The 21004-nt window shown below is 36.6% G+C and overlaps 1 protein-coding gene across 1 annotated transcript in view; it reads right to left on the reverse strand.

The window, feature by feature from the left end:
• Positions 1 to 200: 200 nt before the first annotated feature.
• The window catches only part of st14a (ST14 transmembrane serine protease matriptase a), a 60186-nt gene continuing 39382 nt past the window's right edge, over positions 201 to 21004 (reverse strand). Inside the window, exons 12-19 of the mRNA XM_061972400.1 lie at positions 16675 to 16779; positions 12102 to 12209; positions 9768 to 9884; positions 9567 to 9692; positions 9308 to 9495; positions 6149 to 6416; positions 5937 to 6073; positions 201 to 806 (exon numbers count right to left, since the gene is read on the reverse strand). Coding sequence (XP_061828384.1) covers positions 648 to 806; positions 5937 to 6073; positions 6149 to 6416; positions 9308 to 9495; positions 9567 to 9692; positions 9768 to 9884; positions 12102 to 12209; positions 16675 to 16779 — 1208 coding nt within the window. The 3' untranslated portion in view covers positions 201 to 647. The remainder of the gene's footprint in view (positions 807 to 5936; positions 6074 to 6148; positions 6417 to 9307; positions 9496 to 9566; positions 9693 to 9767; positions 9885 to 12101; positions 12210 to 16674; positions 16780 to 21004) is intronic.

The raw sequence follows: 21004 nt of genomic DNA on the forward strand, positions 1-21004 counted from the left end.
GCCATTTTTGTGTCAAAACGTGAAACAGGTGATTTTTTTTTCTCCTTCTAATTCTATAGGTGGCAATTTTGAAATGTCATTTTCGGGACCCCAAAAATGTAACATTTTACACCATACTTGACGCGGCTGAAGACTATGGGGACTTTCCGTGCATGTTAAGGGCCTCAAAACGGAAAGGAGAAAAGACACTATGCTCGGACTTATATTAGAAATATTTTATTTAAAACATCTGCTAAAAACTGCACACTGACTGTTGCTCCACCCATTTGTTGAGATAAAAACTATTTTTTAAAAAAGCCTTCTCTGTAGTGATGACATCGCTGCTACGGTATTTCAAACCAAAGATGCGTTCAGGGACCTCTGACTAAAGAGGTTAAATGTGGACCGCGTCCGAGGAGGTAGGGTGGATTGAGCTTTGTCTTTAGTGTATGGCGGAGAAAAGACGGAGAAAAGCACAGTATGAGCCAAATATGCTAACACAGCCAATAAAAGCTATTTACAAATCACAGTGGACACAGAACAGTGCTGCTGCCAGCCCAGCAGGGGGCGGTCTCCCGCCCGCACGTCGGGGCTGGCAAGTCGACGGCACACACTGACGTGCGTGTCTCAGTCCGTGTTTGTGTCCCGAGGCCCCGGGGCCCTTTCTTCTACACCCCCGTGTTCTGTTTGATCCAGCCGCGGAATTTGGTGACCGTGGTGTAGATTCCGGGCTTGTTCCTGCGCGCGCAGCCATCGCCCCAGCTGACCACCCCGCCCAGGAACATGCGGTTGCCCGACGGAATGGAAAGCGGCCCGCCGGAGTCGCCCTGAGGAAGACAAAGACACGTGTTGTTAGCATTGTGCTGAGGAATGCTCATCAAACACTTATTTGGAACATCCCACAGGTGAACAGGCAAATTGGGAACAGGTGGGTGCCATGATTGGGTATAAAAGTAGATTCCATGAAATGCTCAGTCATTCACAAACAAGGATGGGGCGAGGGTCACCACTTTGTCAACAAATGCCTGAGCAAATTGTTGAACAGTTTAAGAAAAACCTTTCTTAACCAGCTAATGCAAGGAATTTAGGGATTTCACCATCTACGCTCCGTAATATCATCAAAGGGTTCAGAGAATCTGGAGAAATCACTGCACGTAAGCAGCTAAGCCCGTGACCTTCGATCCCTCAGGCTGTACTGCATCAACAAGCGACATCAGTGTGTAAAGGATATCACCACATGGGCTCAGGAATACTTCAGAAACCCACTGTCAGTAACTACAGTTGGTCGCTACATCTGTAAGTGCAAGGTAAAACTCTCCTATGCAAGGCGAAAACCGTTTATCAACAACACCCAGAAACGCCGTCGGCTTCGCTGGGCCTGAGCTCATCTAAGATGGACTGATGCAAAGTGGAAAAGTGTTCTGTGGTCTGACGAGTCCACATTTCAAATTGTTATTTGGAAACTGTGGACGTCGTGTCCTAAGGACCAAAGAGGAAAAGAACCATCCGGATTGTTCTAGGCGCAAAGTTGAAAAGCCAGCATCTGTGATGGTATGGGGGTGTATTAGTGCCCAAGACATGGGTAACTTACACATCTGTGAAGGCGCCATTAATGCTGAAAGGTACATACAGGTTTTGGAGCAACATATGTTGCCATCCAAGCAACGTTACCATAGACGCCCCTGCTTATTTCAGCAAGACAATGCCAAGCCGTGTGTTACATCAACGTGGCTTCATAGTAAAAGAGTGTGCGTACTAGACTGGTCTGCCTGTAGTCCAGACCTGTCTCCCATTGAAAATGTGTGGCGCATTATGAAGCCTAAAATACCACAAGGGAGACTGTTGAACAACTTAAGCTGTACATCAAGCAAGAATGGGAAAGAATTCCACCTGAGAAGCTTCAAAAATGTGTCTCCTCAGTTCCCAAACGTTTACTGAGTGTTGTTAAAAGGAAAGGCCATGTAACACAGTGGTGAACATGCCCTTTCCCAACTACTTTGGCACGTGTTGCAGCCATGGAATTCTAAGTTAATTATTATTTGCCAAAAAAAAAATAAAGTTTATGAGTTTGAACATCAAATATGTTGTCTTTGTAGCATATTCAATTGAATATGGGTTGAAAAGGATTTGCAAATCATTGTATTCCGTTTATATTTACATCCAACACAATTTCCCAACTCATATGGAAACGGGGTTTGTACTCAGGAGCGACTTATGTGTGAAATGATTAACACATTACCGTAAAATATCAAATAATATTTATCTCATTCGCGTAAGAGACTAGGCCAAAGGTCGGCAACCCGCGGCTCTAGAGCCGCAATGCGGCTCCTTAGCGCCACCCTAGTGGCTCTCTGGAGCTTTTTTAAAAATTTATGAAAAATGGAAAAAGATGAGGGGAAATTTTTTTTTGTTTGTTTTAGTATGTTTTCTGTAGGAGGACAAACATGACACAAACCTCCCTAATTGTTATAAATCACACTGTTTATATTAAACATGCTTCACTGATTCCAGTATTTGGCAAGCGCCGTTTTGTCCTACTAATTTTGGCGGTCCTTGAACTCACCTTAGTTTGTTTACATATACAACTTTCTCCGACTTCCTAGGACGTGTTTTATCCTTTTTCTGTCTCATTTTGTCCACCAAACTTTTAACTTTGTGCATGAATGCACAAAGGTGAGTTTTGTTGATGTTATTGACTTGTGTGGAGTGCTAATCAGACATATTTAATCACTGCATGACTGTGAGCTAATCGATGCTAACATGCTATTTAGGCTAGCTATATGTACATATTGCATCATTATGCCTCATTTGTAGCTACATTTGAGGTCATTTAGTTTCCTTTAAGTCTTCTTAATTCAATTTATATCTCATGACACACTATCTGTATGTAATATGGCTTTTAATTTTTTGCGGCTCCAGACAAATGTGTTTTTGTATCTTTTGTCCAATATGGCTCTTTCAACATTTTGGGTTGCCGACCCCTGGACTAGGCGTATATCAGCAATCGTCACACACACACATCAACCAATAAAAATTTGGCGGGGGGGGGTCATGGCAGAAGTGCATTGTAAAAAAAAAAGATGCTACCTGCTACTACTTCTGTACCTATGAAAATGGATCATTTCAACATTGGCGGTGACTTCTAAAAACTGAGAAGGGCTGAACAAAAATGGCATTGAAAAGGAAATCATATAATGCAGATTACAAGCTGGAAGTAGTGAAATATGCAGCAGAAAACAGCAATCGAGCAGCAGAAAGAAAGTTTGGAGTAAGCGAGAAACTTGTAAGGGACTGGCGAAACATTTCCCCCAAAAATGTGACTTATACTCTAGTGCAGGCCTGGGCAATTATTTTGCCTCAAGGGGCCACGTTTAGAGAAAAAAATGTGCCTGGGGGCCGGTATATCTATTTTTAGGAACACTAACACTAAACCTCACAATATGTCTGATTGAATGCTAAAGACGTTATGACAGACCGCCTGAAAAAACGGAATGGAATTTTACTCTTTTTTTTTTTTTACTAAATGGGACATCCAGAATGTACATGAAAATAAAGAATGTGGGATTTACAATATTAACTATGAACGATAAAACACTGAATATTGACAACATATGAACGTCACACCCACTCTCCATCCACATATTTTACAATCAAGCGAAACAATGCAACAAACACAAAGAAATGAACGCAAACCCCACCTGCAATCTGATACATCACTAAACTTTACAACTTTGTTGTAAAAATCTGCAGTTTAAACATCACTGCACATCATAATGGCAGCTACAGTTCACATCTTAAAGATCTAAAATCATTTTTGGGGAATGTCCGGCGGGCCAGATTGAAAAGCTTAACGGGCCGCATGTGGCCCCCGGGCTTTCTTTGGCCCAGATCTGCTCTAGTGCGACTTATATATGTTTTTTTTCCTTCTTTATTATGCATTTTTCGGCCAGCGACTTATACTCCGGAGCGACTTATACTCCGAAAAATACGGTACTTGTTGGTCAGAAAAAACATTCATGAAGTTTGGTTCTTTTATGAATTTATTATGGGTCTACTGAAAATGTGCTGGGTCAAAAGTATACATACAGCAATGTTAATATTTGCTTACATGTCCCTTGGCAAGTTTCACTGCAATAAGGCGCTTTTGGTAGCCATCCACAAGCTTCTGCTTGAATGTGTGACCACTCCTCTTGACAAAATTGGTGCCGTTCAGCTAAATGTGTTGGTTTTCTGACATGGACTTGTTTCTTCAGCATTGTCCGCACGTTTAAGTCAGGACTTTGGGAAGGCCATTCTAAAACCTTAATTCTAGCCTGATTTAGCCATTCCTTTACCACTTTTGACATGTGTTTGGGGTCATTGTCCTGTTGGAACACCCAACTGCGCCCAACTGATGATTTTAGCTAATTTGTTGCGAGTTCATGCACTGTGTTGGTTTTGTTTTTGCACGGTTCATTTTGTGCACCAGTAAAAAAACATAACTATCTTGAGTGTGTGGATGTGAGTGTGAATGTTGTCTGTCTATCTGTGTTGGCCCTGCGATGAGGTGGCGACTTGTCCAGGGTGTACCCCGCCTTCCGCCCGATTGTAGCTGAGATAGGCTCCAGCGCCCCCCGCGACCCCAAAAGGGAATAAGCGGTAGACAATGGATGGATGGATGATAATATTTTTCACTAAAGGGTTCAGTGAATGAAACTGGTGGGGTTCGGTACCTCCAACAAGATTAAGAACCACTGCTCTAAAGGGTTAGTGGCCACATGCGTGGACAGCACCTTTTAGCTCTTATTTCCAAAATTGTGTACACTACTGCAGAGTTTTTCAACCACTGTGCCGCGGCACACTAGTGTGCCGTGAGATATTGTCTGGTGTGCCGTGGGAAATTATGCAACTTCACCTAATTGGTCCAAAAAATATTTTTTGCAAATCAATGATTATAATCTGCAAATAATGTGCCGTTCCTTAGTGTCTGTGCTGTGTAAACCACGTAATACTCCATGTCAGTAGGTGGCAGCAGGTAGTTAATTGCTTTGTAAAAGTCGTAAAGTGTCGGGTGAGACGAGAATGGTTTGTTGTGATCCCAATATGCAGACCACATCGGGAGGCAGTGTGCAGGTAAAAAGGTATGTAATGCTTAAACCAAAAATTTACGTAAGGGAAAGGCAATAGCTATGCAAAACGAAAGTAAAACTGAACTGGCTACAAAGTAAACAGAAACAGAACGCTGGACGACAGCAAAAACTTACTGCGTCCACAAAGTACGTCCGTTCTTGACATGACAATCAACAATGTCCACACAAAGAAGGATGGCAACAATGTAAATAGCCTTGCTTGCTAACACAAAGCAGGTGCGCGGAATAGCGCTCAACGGAAGACATGAAACTGCTACAGGAAAACACCAACAAAACAGGAAGAGCCACCAAAATAACAGCGCAAGACAAGAACTAAAGCACTACACACAGGAAAACACTAACAAACTCAAAATAAGGCATGACGACCTGGTGGAGTTTCATTTTTTTTAACATTTTCTGCTGGTGGTGTGCCTCCGGATTTTTTAAATGAGAAAAATGTGCCTTGCCTCAAAAAAGGTTGAAAAACACTGCTCTACTGAATTGGGGTCTTATGGCCACTTATGTGGACACTTATACTGCCATCTGGTGGTGTCAGAAGAGTATAACATACAATGGAATTTTGAAAAAAAAAAAAGTGTGAAAATAAGAATGAGCATGTCACTAACATGAAGTACACGTTTGTGTACTTATGGACTAAGTACATCATATAAAAAGATGATTCTTAGTTTTTATTCTAATTAGGGTTCAATAAGGCCAAATTGTAAAGAGAAATAAAAAAAAAAGCATGTAATTAAACAGCTTGGGCCTTAAGAGGTTAAGTTTGTAAATGGAGGCTCCACTTTGGTCTCAAACATAGGGCAAGAGGGAAAAGACAGGAAGTGATGTCACCTGACAAGCGTCGACTCCTCCGCTCAGCACGCCGGCACACATCATCCTGGTGGTCAGCTGCCCCCCCATCAGACCGTCACACACGCCGTGGTTGATGATGCGGACCTGCGCCTTCTGCAGCAGCGTTGCGGCAAAACCTGAAGCGCATGCAGAAAGACCTTGTTTATGGCGGTGTTGGTTCAATACCGTGGCAGCTCAGTGTGGAGACTCGCCTCCCTCCCGCGTGGCGCCCCAGCCCGTGATCCACACGGTGCTCCCCACCGGGAAGTCGTGCTGCGCGGCCGGCACGCAGATGGGCCGGATGTAGTCGTTGTAGACCACCGGGCTGTCCAGCTCCATCAGGGCGATGTCGTTGTCGAAGGTGAAGTCGTTGTAGTTGGGGTGCGCGATGATCCTCTTCAGGTTCCTCTTCGCCACCGTGCTGGGGATTTTGCCCTGGGTGTGGAGGCCCATGTACGCCTCCCACGTGGCGGGCTGGGAGTACCTGCGCACATTTTTTTTTTATCAGCGTTAGCAGCAAGGGGGGCGGAGCTTTGCAGCAAAGGAGTCATTTGTACCGGGGAGGGAGGAGCTAAGCAAAAGGGGCGGAGCGTTTAGGAGGGAGGGGCTTAGCAGAAAAGACAATGTAACGAGTGAGGGCGGGGCTAAACACTCAGGAAGGAGTCAAGCGGAACGTGCTTCTAAATGAGGGCGGAGCTTAGAAAATAAGGTGGAGGTATTCTTCGAGGTTAGTGCTCAGCAATGTGGGTGGAGCTTAAAGGTGAGCGTGGAACCAGGAATTGTGGCTGGAGCTACACAGCTAGCTTAGTAGCGCTGCAGCTATCAATTATTTTTGTAAACGACTAATCTACCCATTAGTTTGTCGATTAATCGACTAATCTAGCCTTTAGTTTGTTTGATTAATCGACTAATCCACCCATTAGTTTGTCGATTAATCGACTAATCTAGCCTTTAGTTTGTTTGATTAATCGACTAATCCATCCATTCGTTTGTCGATTAATCGACTAATCTAGCCTTTAGTTTGTTTGATTAATCGACTAATCCATCCATTAGTTTGTCAATTAATCACCTAATCTAGACTTTAGTTTGTTTGATTAATCAACTAATCTATCCATTACTTTGTTCAATTAATGAAGTAATGTAGTCATTAGTTTGTTCTATTAATCGACTAATCTAGCGATTGGTTTGTCGATTAATCGACTAATCTAGCCTTTAGTTTGTTTGATTAATCGACTAATCTATCCATTAGTTTGTCGATTAATCGACTAATGTAGCCTTTAGTTTGTTTGATTAATCGACTAATCTATCCATTAATTTGTCGATTAATCGACTAATCTAGCCTTTAGTTTGTTTGATTAATCGACTAATCTATCAATTAGTTTGTCAATTAATCAACTAATGTAGCCATTAGTTTGTCAATTAATCGACTAATCCATCCATTAGTTTGTCAATTAATCAACTAATCTAGACTTTAGTTTGTTTGATTAATCAACTAATCTATCCATTACTTTGTTCGACTAATGAAGTAATGTAGTCATTAGTTTGTTCTATTAATCGACTAATCTAGCCATTAGTTTGTCAATTGACTAATCCATCCATTAGTTTGTCAATTAATCGACTAATCTAGCCTTTAGTTTGTTTGATTAATCGTCTAATCTATCCATTAGTTTGTCGATTAATTGACTAATCTAGCCTTTAGTTTGTTTAATAGACTAATCCATCCATTAAAAGTTTGTCAATTAATCAACTAATGTAGCCATTAGTTTGTCAATTAATCGACTAATCCATCCATTAGTTTGTCAATTAATCAACTAATCTAGACTTTAGTTTGTTTGATTAATCAACTAATCTATCCATTACTTTGTTCAATTAATGAAGTAATGTAGTCATTAATTTGTTCTATTAATCGACTAATCTAGCCATTAGTTTATCAATTAATCGACTAATCCATCCATTAGTTTGTCAATTAATCGACTAATCTAGCCTTTAGTTTGTTTGATTAATCGACGAATCTAGCCTTTAGTTTGTTTGATTAATCAACTAATCCATCCATTACTTTGTTTGAGTAATGAAGTAATTTAGCTGTTAGTTTGTTCAATTAATCGACTAATCTAGCCTTTAGTTCGTTAGATTAATCCCATAATCTGTCCATTAGTTTGTCCAATTAATCAAGTAATCTGTCCATTGGTTGTATTCAATTAATCGAGTAATCGGATAAAACACACTTTGTAGCCTCAGTGTGTGTTTAAGGGAAAATCGTTGCAATAATGATTTTTGTACCAACTTTTAACTTTATCACCCTCTATTTACCTTGCTTTACCTTTTATATACCTTCTATTTAACTTGTTTTACCTTCTCTTAACTTTTATTCACCTTAATTTCCCTTTTATTTAACTTTCTTCACCTTTTATTTCACTATATTTTTCCTTCTATTTACTTTCCTTTGCCTTTTACTTACCTTATTTGACCTTTTACTTACTTTCATTTACCTTCTATTTAACTTGTTTACCTTCTTTTACCTTTTAATTACATTCTTGTATCTTCTATTTTACTTGCTTTATCTCTTATTTATCTAAATTAAACCTTCTGTTTACCTTTTACCTTTCATTTACCGTATTTGACCTTCCATTCTACTTCCTTTCACTTATTTAACCTTTTATTTACCTTATTTTACCTTCTATTTAACTTATTTTACTTTCTATATTCCTTCTGGCTTTTATCTTTAATCTCCCTTTTGTTTACTACTTTTACCTTCCATTTACCTCCTTTTACCTTCTATTTATGTATTTTACCTTCTATATTCTGTCTTTTACCTTTATCTACCCTCTTTTACCTTTTTAATCTTTTACCTTTTGTCGATCTATTTGTTTCCCCTATATGCCTTCTTTTACCTTCCATTGGCCTGTTTTATTCTCTTTTCCCTTTCCTTTACTTCTGATACCTTTTAATTACTTTCTATCCAATTTGTTTTACATTCTTTAAAGCGGTCACACTCATTAAACGAATCATCTAAGCCACAGAATATAAATCAAAGCTTTTTTCTAATCAAATTAATTGATTAATAGTTGCAGCCCTGAAGGGCCTTAAGGGGCGGAGCTAAAGAATATGACAGAGCCATTCATCAAGATTAGTGACACACAGTGAGGGCGGAGCTAAAAACAAATGAGGCGATGATGTCTGCTGCAAGGATGGTGCTTGGAGAAGGCGGGGTTAAGACGGTGTGGGCGGAGTCAAGAAAACATGGGTGGGGCTATGCAGCATGGTCGGCGCATGCAATTAGGGAGGACCCAAGTGGGCGGAGTTAAGAAATGAAGTTAGTGTGGGGCTAAAAGGCAAGGTGGAGCTAAGGTGTGGATGAGGGCGGAGCTAAGGTACCTGGTCTTGGCGTCATCTTGCACACAGTGAGCGGCGGTGACCAGCCATTGAGGACTGATGAGGGAGGCGCCGCACACGTGACCGTAGCCCTTGACGTGGAGGCTGACCTGCCACGGGAACTCGCCGGCCTCCGCCTCCTGACCGCCGACGATGCGCGAGGTCTTGAACATGCTCCTGCCGCAGTCTGAAGGGCCCGCACGGTCCGGTCAAACAAACAGGAAGTCGACGGGAGAGTCAAGTGGCGAGCGCACTCACCGCAGTTCTTCTCGTCGGAGCCGTCGGAGCAGTCGGCGGTGCCGTCACATTCGGGGTTGACCTTGCTGACGCACGTGTTGTCCTCGCACCTGTACGTCAGCTGGGTGCAGCTCACGGGCGAAAACCCTGCAAGAAGAGCGCGCTGGCCTCAGAGCCAAACCTCCACAAGCCAAACACACGTTTCCCCATAAGGGAGTTCACCTCGGGCACAGTCCAGCTCGTCAGACCCGTCGCCGCAGTCGTCTCGCCCGTCGCAGCGACTCTTCTCTGAGACGCACTTGCCGTTCTTACAGGAGAGCTGGTCGGGCCGACAGCCGCCTGCATGGACCAAGCCCAGAGTTTACACACCTTTTAGACCAGGCTAGGCAAACTAAGGCCCGGGGGCCACATGCGGCCCGTTGAGCTTTTCAATCTGGCCCGCCGGACATTCCCAAATCATTTTTTTACATCTTTAAGATGGAAAGTGTAGCTGCCATTATGATGTGCAGTCATGTTTTCTAATGACCGGAAGTCTTCAACTATACTAAGTCTTTCAATGCTTGGAATCTGCACTTTTGCATGATATACTAGTTACTATGGTAATCTAATTACCGTATTTTTCGGAGTATAAGTCGCACCGGAGTATAAGTCGCACCTGCCGAAAATGCATAATAAAGAAGGAAAAAAACATATGTAAGTTGCATTTTTTGGGGGAATGTATTTGATAAGACCCAACACCAAGAATAGACATTTGAAAGGCAATTTAAACTAAATAAAGAATAGTGAACAACAGGCTGAATAAGTGTACGTTATATGAGGCATAAATACCGTGGACAAGTCGCCACCTCATCGCAGGGCCAACACAGATAGACAGACAACATTCACACTCACATCCACACACTAGGGCCAATTTAGTGTTGCCAATCAACTTATCCCCAGGTGCATGTCTTTACTAAATATTATTGTTTTTATGTTACTTAATATTATAGTTGCTATGTTACTTAATGTCATAGTTTTTATGTTACTTAATATCGTAGTTTTTATGTTACTAAATGTTATAGTTTTTATGTTACTTATTATAGTTTTTATGTTACTTATTACAGTTTTTATGTAATTTAATATGTTTTTATGTCACTTAATATTATAGATTTTATGTTACTAAATATTGTTTTTTATGTTACTAAATATTATCGTTTTTATGTTACTAAATATTATCGTTTTTATGTTACTTAATATTATAGTTATGTTACTTAATATTACAGTATTTATGTTACTTATTATCATAGTCTGTATGTTACCTAATATTATGTTTTTATGTTACTTAATATTATAGTAATAAAATACGGTAGTTAATATGGTAATCTAATTACTTACCGTATTTTTCGGACTATAAGTCGCAGTTTTTTTCATAGTTTGGCCGGGGGTGCGACTTATACTCAGGAGCAACTTATGTGTGAAATTATTAACACATTAGCGTAAAATATCAAATATTATTTATCTCATTCACGTAAGAGACTAGACGTATAAGATTTCATGGGATTTAGCGATTAGGAGTGACAGATTGTTTGGTAAACGTATAGCATGTTCTATATGTTATAGTTATTTGAATGACTCTTACCATAATATGTTACGTTAACATACCAGTTGGTTATTTATGCCTCATATAACGTACACTTATTCAGCCTGTTGTTCACTATTCTTTATTTATTTTAAATTACCTTTCAAATGTCTATTCTTGGTGTTGGGTTCTATCAAATACATTTCCCCAAAAAATGCGACTTATACTCCAGTGCGACTTATATGTTTTTTTCTTTATTTATTATTTTTGGCCGGTGCGACTTATACTCCGAAAAATACGGTACTATGGTCATCTAATTAGTTTCTATGGTAATGCAAGCCACGAGGCACCAAGCAGTGTGGGTGGGGAGCGTTTCCACAGACTGTTTCTAGAGCCTGAAATGTGGGTGTCAGGGACAGACGTGGAAGGAGATTTTTACAACAAAGCTCTGCAATAAAAGTGATATTATATCAGATTGTAGGTGGGGTTTTTTACTCTTCACGTTCATATTTCGCCGCGTTTGTTGCATTTGCGTTGTGTTTCGCGTGATTGTAAATAATGTAGATCGAGAAGGGGTGTGAGAAGTAATAGAGGATCGACGTTCATATCTTGTCAATATTCAGTGTTTTATGCTTCATAGTTAATATTGTAAACCCCACATTATTGTCATGTACTTTCTGGGTGTCTCATTCAGTAGAAAATGTAAAATTCCATCCCGTTTTTTTAAGGCGGTCTGTCATAACATTTTTAGCATTCAATCAGACATTATTGTGAGGTTTTGTATTAGTGTTAGGACCCAAACACACATACTGTACAGCACATTTTCACAGTTTATGTGTGTGTGTATGTGTGTGGGCATATTTATATATATATATTCAGTATATATACATAGATAGATAGATATACCGGCCCCCAGACACGTTTTTTTTCTCTAAATGTGGCCCCCGAGTCAAAATAAATACCCAGGCCTGTTTTAGACACTTCCTCAGGTGACTCACCGCAGTTCTGCTCGTCCGTGCCGTCGCCGCAGTCGTCCACGCCGTCACACTTCCAGAACATGGGCTTGCACAGCCCGTTCTTGCAGCTGATGCTTTTCGAGCTGCACTCTGCGGGGAACCAGCGGTTAGCTAACAAACTCTGTGAAGTTGTCCCCTTGTCGTCGCAAATATTCAAATAACACGGACACTCCTTTGTGGAACATTTGTGCAAAAATGTTTCCCTTTGTGCCGTTACGGTTTTTAAATTATTCTGAAATACATTTTCTGACGAGTGACATCATCCTGTGCCCCAACCTTGTCAACATCTCCCACTTTTGGCCCAAACGTTTGTGCTGCAAAAATGTTTGCCAAACCTTTATGTTACTTAATATTATAGTTTTTATGTTACTTAATATGATGTTTTTTATGTTACTAAATGTTATAGTTTTTATGTTAATTAATATATAGTTTTTATGTTACTGAATATTATATTTTTTATGTTACTTAATGTTATAGTTTTTATGCTACTTAGTATGATGTTTTTTATGTTACTAAATGTTATAGTTTTTATGTTACTTAATAATATAGTGTTTATGTTACTTAATAATATAGTTTTTATGTTACTTAATATTATGTTTTTATGTTACTAAATGTTAGTTTTTATGTTACTTATTAAATTTTTTATGTCACTTAATGTTTTTTGTGTCACTTAATATTATAGTTTTTATGTTACTTAATATTATGTTTTTATGTTACTAAATATTATAGTTGTTATGTTACTTAATATTATGTTTTTATGTTGCTAAATATTATAGTTTTTATGCTACTTAATATTATAGTTTTTATGTTACTAAATATTATAGTTATGTTACGTAACATTATAGTTGTTATGTTACTTAATATTAGTTTTTATGTTACTTATTATGTTTTTTATGTCACTTATTATAGTTGTTATGCTACTTAATATTATAGTTTTTATGTAACCTAATAATTTTCATGTTACTTAATATGATGTTTTTTATGTTATTAAATATTATAGTTTTTATGTTACTAAATATTATCATTTTTATGTTACTTAATATTATAGTTTTTATGTTACTTAATATTATAGTTCTTATGTTACTTAATGTCATAGTTTTATGTTACTTAATATCATAGTTTTTATGTAACTTAATATCATAGTTTTTATGTTACTAAATGTTATAGTTTTTATGTTACTTAATATTATAGTTTTTATGTTACTTATTACAGTTTTTATGTCATTTAATAACATGTTTTTTATGTTACGTAATATTATAGTTTTTATGTTACTTAATATTGTTTTTTATGTTACTAAATATTATAGATTTTGTGTTACTAAATATTATCGTTTTTATGTTACTTAATATTATAGTTATGTTACTTAATATTATAGTTTTTATGTAACCTAATAATTTTCATGTTACATAATATTATGTTTTTTATGTTATTAAATATTATAGTTTTTATGTTACTAAATATTATCGTTTTTATGTTACTTAATGTCATAGTTTTATGTTACTTTATATCAGTTTTTATGTTACTAAATGTTATAGTTTTTATGTTACTTTTTATAGTTTTTATGTTATTACTTATTACAGTTTTTATGTAATTTAATATGTTTTTTATGTCACTTAATATTATAGATTTTATGCTACTTAATATTGTTTTTTATCCATCCATCCATTTTCTACCGCTTATTCCCTTTTGGGGTCGCGGGGGGCGCTGGAGCCTATCTCAGCTACAATCGGGCGGAAGGCGGGGTACACCCTGGACAAGTCGCCACCTCATCGCAGGGCCATGTTACTTAATATTGTTTTTTATCCATCCATCCATTTTCTACCGCTTATTCCCTTTTGGGGTCGCGGGGGGCGCTGGAGCCTATCTCAGCTACAATCGGGCGGAAGGCGGGGTACACCCTGGACAAGTCGCCACCTCATCGCAGGGCCATGTTACTTAATATTGTTTTTTATCCATCCATCCATTTTCTACCGCTTATTCCCTTTTGGGGTCGCGGGGGGCGCTGGAGCCTATCTCAGCTACAATCGGGCGGAAGGCGGTGTACACCCTGGTAATTTAATATGTTTTTTATGTCACTTAATATTATAGATTTTATGTTACTTAATATTGTTTTTTATGTTACTAAATATTATCGTTTGTATGTTACTAAATATTATCGTTTTTATGTTACTTAATATTATAGTTGTTACTTAATATTACAGTATCTACGTTACTTATTATCATAGTTTTTATGTTACCTAATATTATGTTTTTATGTTACTTAATATTATAGTTTTTATGTTTAATAATGTTCTAGTTTTTATGTTACTTAATGTTATAGTTTTTATGTTACCTAATATTATAGTTTTTATGTTACTTAATATTACAGTCTTTATTTTACTTAATGTTACAGTTTTTATGTTACTTAATGTTATAGTTTATATGTTACCTAACATAGCTTTTATGTTAATATTATAGTTTTTATGTTACCTACTATAGCTTTTATGTTGTTAATATAGTTTTTATGTTACCTAATATTATAGTTTTTATGTTACTTAATGTTATAATTATGTTAATATTATAGTTTCTATGTTAATTAATATTATAGTTTTTATTTGACTTATTATAGTTTTATGTTACTTAATATTATTTTGTTTATGCTAACGTGTTATTGTTTATAACCAAACTTGCCCCACGTGTTTGTGTTGCAAAATTGTTTAATCTAATTTTTAACAATTACACATTAATAATCGACCACAAATGTTTGCAGCACAAACTAATGGGTAAAGTTTTGTTATGAATAATAACACAATAGTAACAAAAACTATCATTTGTAATATCCATCCATTTTCTACCGCTTGTCCCTTTTGGGGTCGCCATAAAACCATAATAGACAACAAATTGTTGTAAGGGTAAACATTTGGGACAAGTTTGAGGAGATTCTGACAAGGTGGGGCGGCTGGTTATGAATAATAAAACATTAACTATAATAGTTAACAAAAAAATTATAATAGTTATAAACATCAAAACTATAATAGTTTATAACTTAAAAATTATAATAGTTAACATCAAAACTATAATAGTTTATAACTTAAAAATTATAATAGTTAACATAAAACTAATAGTTTATAATATAAAAATTATAATAGTTAACATAAAAACTATAATAGTTAACATAAAAACTATAATAGTTTATAACATAGTTTTTATGTTAACTATTATAGTTTTTATGTTATTAACTATTGTAGTTTTTATGTTATTAACTGTAACAGATTTTATGTTATTAACTATTATAATTTTAATGTAAACTATTATGGGTTTTATGTTATTAACTGTTATAGTTTTTATGTTAACTATTATCATTGTTATAATAGTTAATAACATAAAAACTATAATAGTTAACATAAAAACTATAATAGTTAATAACATAAAAACTATGTTAACATAAAAACTATAATAGTTAACATAAAAACTACAATAGTTAACATTAAAATTATAATAGATAACAAAAACTATAATAGTTAAATATATAATAGTTAACATAAAAACTATAATAGTTAATAACAAAAACCATAAGAGATAATATAAAACGATCATAGTTAATAACATAAAAACTATATTAGATAATATAAAACTATCATAATAAATACAATAAAAACTACAATAATTAATAAAATAAAAACTATAATAATTAATAACATAAAAACTACAATAATCAATAACATAAACACTATAATAGTTAATAACAAAAACAATAATGGACCAAAAAAATGTTGCGTCACAAACGTAGCATAAACAAGTTTGGGGAGATTTTGACAAAGGGGTTGGGGGAGCAGGTTATGAATCATAACTAGGGCTGTCAAATGATTAAAGTATTTAATCATGATTCATCTCAGTTTGTTCATAGGTAACTCAAAATTAATCGCGATAACCGCAGATAAATAAAATTTTTCATCATTAAAAGAGTGTACCGGAGACAGATCATTTTCAGGTTTATATTACCATGACTGGACAATTAGTTTGGGTTAATGAAATGCCAGATTTTGTCTTTTGTAGGAATACAGAATTTGCTGCTGTAGGAGCACTCGCATTCAGAGGAGGAGGAGCTACACCATGTTTTGATAGCAGTTTCAGGCATTAATAACACAAAATATGGATTATAACAATCATACTTTGATTGCCAAAGATGTTTGGTAACGTAATCTGTGATATGAATTCTTCTGATATTCTGTACATTACATGTTGTACAGTTTAATAGTCTTCATTTCTCTGCATGCCAATGTTTTAACCCTCGCTATTAATTATTCAAATGTAATATTCAGCCTGCTAAATATTCTATAATTGCCAACTTTGACAGCCTTGATAATAACACTTTAGTAAAAAAAAATACAATAGTTAGACAAAACATTTTTGCATAGTACAAACGTTTTCAGAGAATGTATTTTAGAATAACTTAAGAACCGTAACGACACAAACTCAAATGTTTACAGGACAAACGAACGGCAGTGGTATTTGAATATTTGCAATGATAAGGAGAGCACTTCACACAGGTGAAACAATGGTGAGGACTTCTTACTGCAGTTGAGTTCGTCGCTCATGTCGCCGCAGTCGTTCCAGCCGTCGCACTTGAGCGTGAAATTGAGGCAGCGCTGGTTCTTGCACTTGAACTTCTTGGGACAAGCTGCCGGATACACGGTCACATGGTCAGGTGGGGAACAGAGCTCATTTTGACAGAAGTTTTCTCATTTAGTTCTAGTCTTTTGACAAAAATCTAGTTTAGTTCGAGTCATATTTTAGTCATCTAAACCGATTTACTTTTAGTCGATGAAGTTGGTCAACATTTTTCACGAAAAAGGAAGATTACCTCCAAATTCTTCAGGACAAGCTAAAATCATCAGTTGGGTGTTGGGCGCAGTTGGGTGTTCCAACAGGACAATGACCCCAAACACACGTCAAAAGTGGTAAAGGAATGGCTAAATCAGGCTAGAATGAAGGTTTTAGAATAGCCTTCCCAAAGTCCTGACTTAAACGTGTGGATAATGCTGAAGAAACAAGTCCATGTCAGAAAACCAACACATTTAGCTGAACCGCACCAATTTTGTCAAGAGGAGTGGTCAAAAATTCAAGTAGAAGCTTGTGGATGGCTACCAAAAGCGCCTTATTGCAGTAAAACTTGCCAAGGGACATGTAAGCAAATATTAACATTGCTGTATGTATACTTTTGACCCAGCACATTTGCTCACATTTTCAGTAGACCCATAATAAATTCATAAAAGAACCAAACTTCATGAATGTTTTTTGTGACCAACAAGTATGTGCTCCAATCACTCTATCACAAAAAAATAAGAGTTGTAGAAATTATTGTGCATGTAAACTTTTGACCACACACACACACACACACACACACACACACACACACACACACACACACACACACACACACACACACACACACACACACACACACACACACACACACACACACACACATGTATACATATACTGTACATACACACAGGAACGGCGTGGCGCAGTTGGGAGAGTGGCTGTGCCAGCAACCTGAGGGTTACTGGTTCAATCCCCACATTCTACCATCCTAGTCACATCCGTTGTTTCTTGAGCAAGACACTTCACCCTTGCTCCTGATGGGTGCTGGTTAGCACCTTGCATGGCAGCTCCCCCCATCAGTGTGTGAATGTGTGTGTGAATGGGTGAATGTGGAAATAGTGTCAGAGCGCTTTGAGTTCCTTAAAAAGGTAGAAAAGCGCTATACAAGTATAACCCATTACCATTTACATATACATATACATATATATATATATATATATATATATATATATATATATATATATATATATTAGGGATATCCGATATTCCGATATTGTCCAACTCTTTAATTACCGATACCGATATCAACCGATACCGATATCAACCGATATATGCAGTCGTGGAATTAACACATTATTATGCCTAATTTGGACAACCAGGTATGGTGAAGATAAAGTACTTTTTAAAAAAAATTATAAAATAAGAAAAATAAATTATAAACATTTTCTTGAATAAAAAAGAAAGTAAAACAATATAAAAACAGTTACATAGAAACTAGTAATGAATGAAAATGAGTACAATTAACTGTTAAAGGTTAGTACTATTAGTGGACCAGCAGCACGCACAATCATGTGTGCTTACGGACTGTATCCCTTGCAGACTGTATTGATATATATTGATATATAATGTAGGAACCACAATATTGATTGATTGATTGAATTATTTATTTCAAACCTGCACAGTACAACACACACTTTTTTTTTTTAAACATTTTGGCAGGAACATGTATGCAAGGCTTGAAAAGGGGTTGGATGAAGCAAATGCTTATAATATCCCAACCCCTCTCACTCATTCCACATTTAACATAAACAATATAATACAAGAACAATACTATACAAACAAAAACAAGAAAAGCTCCTGTACACTAACAATACAATAGTACCACTGTTACTATAAAACAAGACAAGACGAGACAAAACACACACACACACATACACACACACACAGGCCCAAACACTCTCTGACCATACACCTCTCTCCCATCGCTCTGTGCTGAGGGCATCACTCTCTTTCCTCCTCGTACTTCTTCAGTACTTCTTTTTTAAACAGTCTTTTAAATGTAATCATGTTAGAACAAGTTTTTAACTCGTCCCCTAAGTTGTTCCACAGACTGACTCCACGCACTGAAATGCACATTGATTTTAAAGTTGTTCTAAATTTAGGCAAATATAATTTGTTGTTTCCTCTTAGACTGTAACTATGATGAGCATCTCTATCCTGGAATAGGTTTTGTATATTGGATGGTAGAGAGTTTTGGGATGCCCTAAACATAATTTGAGCAGTTTTAAAATTGATCACATCGTGCAGTTTAAGTTGCTTTAACTCCATGAATAGTGGATTTGAATGATGTAAGTAGTGAACATTGGACACAATCCTAATGGCCTTTTTCTGCAGAGTGACTAAAGGCTGTAGATGGGATTTATAACAATTTCCCCAGACTTCAACACAATAGTTTAGATATGACATAATAAATGAATGATACAATAAAAGCAGAGCATTGGTGTTCAATAAATGACATGATCTCCTCATCATTCCAACACATTTAGCAACTTTTGTCCTCAGGTAATTTATATGAGGCTTCCATGATATATTTTCATCTATTACCACTCCTAAGAATGAATTTTGTTGAACATATTCTATTGGTGTATCATCAATAACAATCCTGATGGGTATTTCACTTTTGCGATTGCTAAAGAGCATGATTTTGGTCTTCTTTAAATTGAGAGACAATTTGTTGGTATTAAACCAAGTTTTTAACTTGATCATCTCCTCAGTTACAGAGGCCAGAAGTTGCTTAACGTCGTCACCTGCACATGTAATGGTTGTGTCGTCAGCAAAGAGGATGAACTTCAGCAGTGTTGATACTTTACATATTTCATTGATATACATTATAAATAGTGTGGGTCCCAGTATCGACCCCTGGGGGACTCCACAGGTTATGTTCATGAGTGTAGATTGATGTTGGTCGATCTGAACAATCTGCTGTCTCTCATTCAAGTAGCTCTTCAGCCATTTCCCTGCCACTCCCCTTATGCCATAGTTTTCCAGTTTGTTTACCAAAATCTGGTGATCAATGGTATCGAAAGCCTTTTGCAGGTCAATAAAAATTCCTAAAACAAATTTGTTTTTCTCGATACCATTAGTAATGTTCTCTATTAGATCACTTAAAGCTAATGAAGTTGACCTATTTTGTCGGAACCCATATTGACAATCAGATAATAATGTGTGTTTTTCAATGAAGCCACGAAGTCTATTATCAAATAATTTTTCCAAAATTTTTGACAACTGTGGCAGAAGGGAGACGGGCCGGTAATTTGTGAAGTGGTGTTTGTCTCCAGATTTGAAGATGGGGATGACTTTTGAGAGTTTCATTTGTGAAGGAAATTGTCCAAGTTGAAAAGATAAATTGCAGATGTATGTGAATGGTTTGATGATTTCTTCCGCTACATTCCGGACCGTCCTCATGTCGAGGTCATAAATGTCACGTGATGTTTTGTTCTTGCTTTTATGAATAATCTCTAAAACTTCCTTTTCGACAGTCGGAGTAAGGAACATCGAGTAAGGATTTTTTCCAATAAGTTCCATAGGCTGTACATCATTAATTGGGATTTTTTTTGCCAGCTCAGGCCCAACTTTAACAAAAAACATATTGAAGCCGTCAGCAATCATCTTCTTGTCACTTATGATTTGGTCGTTCTCAACAAAAAACTCTGGATAACAAGGACTGTTTGAACCATGCCCAATAATTGTATTTAATACCTTCCAAATTCCCTTTATATCACTTTTCTTTTGGATTAATAGTTTGGTGGTGTATTCTTTTCTGCTTGCTCTTAATATGCTGGTTAATTTATTTTTATATGTTTTGTACTTTTGTTCTGTTTCTATGGTTTGATGCCTAAAAAAAGTCCTATATAAATAATTTTTCTTTTTGCAAGCGTTCGCAAGCCCTTTAGTTATCCATGGAGTTTTTGTGGAGTTAGTTATAGTGCATTTTTTGATGGGGCAGTGTGTATCATAAAGTGAGAAAAAAATGTCATGAAATAAATTATAAGCTGCATTTATATCTGACGTTTGAAAAACAGAATCCCAGTTGTGTTTTGCTAAATCATTCTTTAGTGCTGTTAATGATCTTTCTGTTGTGTCTCTACGATAATATTCACTATTTACAGGTTTGGATGTTTTGCAGTTAATATTGTACACCATGAACACGGGTAAATGATCACTGACGTCACTCACTAACAAGCCTCCAGTTACAGTCTGATCTACAATGTTACAAAATATGTTGTCAATAAGTGTCG

This window comes from Nerophis lumbriciformis, linkage group LG17 (assembly GCF_033978685.3).
Source record: "Nerophis lumbriciformis linkage group LG17, RoL_Nlum_v2.1, whole genome shotgun sequence".
Lineage (NCBI taxonomy): Eukaryota > Metazoa > Chordata > Actinopteri > Syngnathiformes > Syngnathidae > Nerophis > Nerophis lumbriciformis.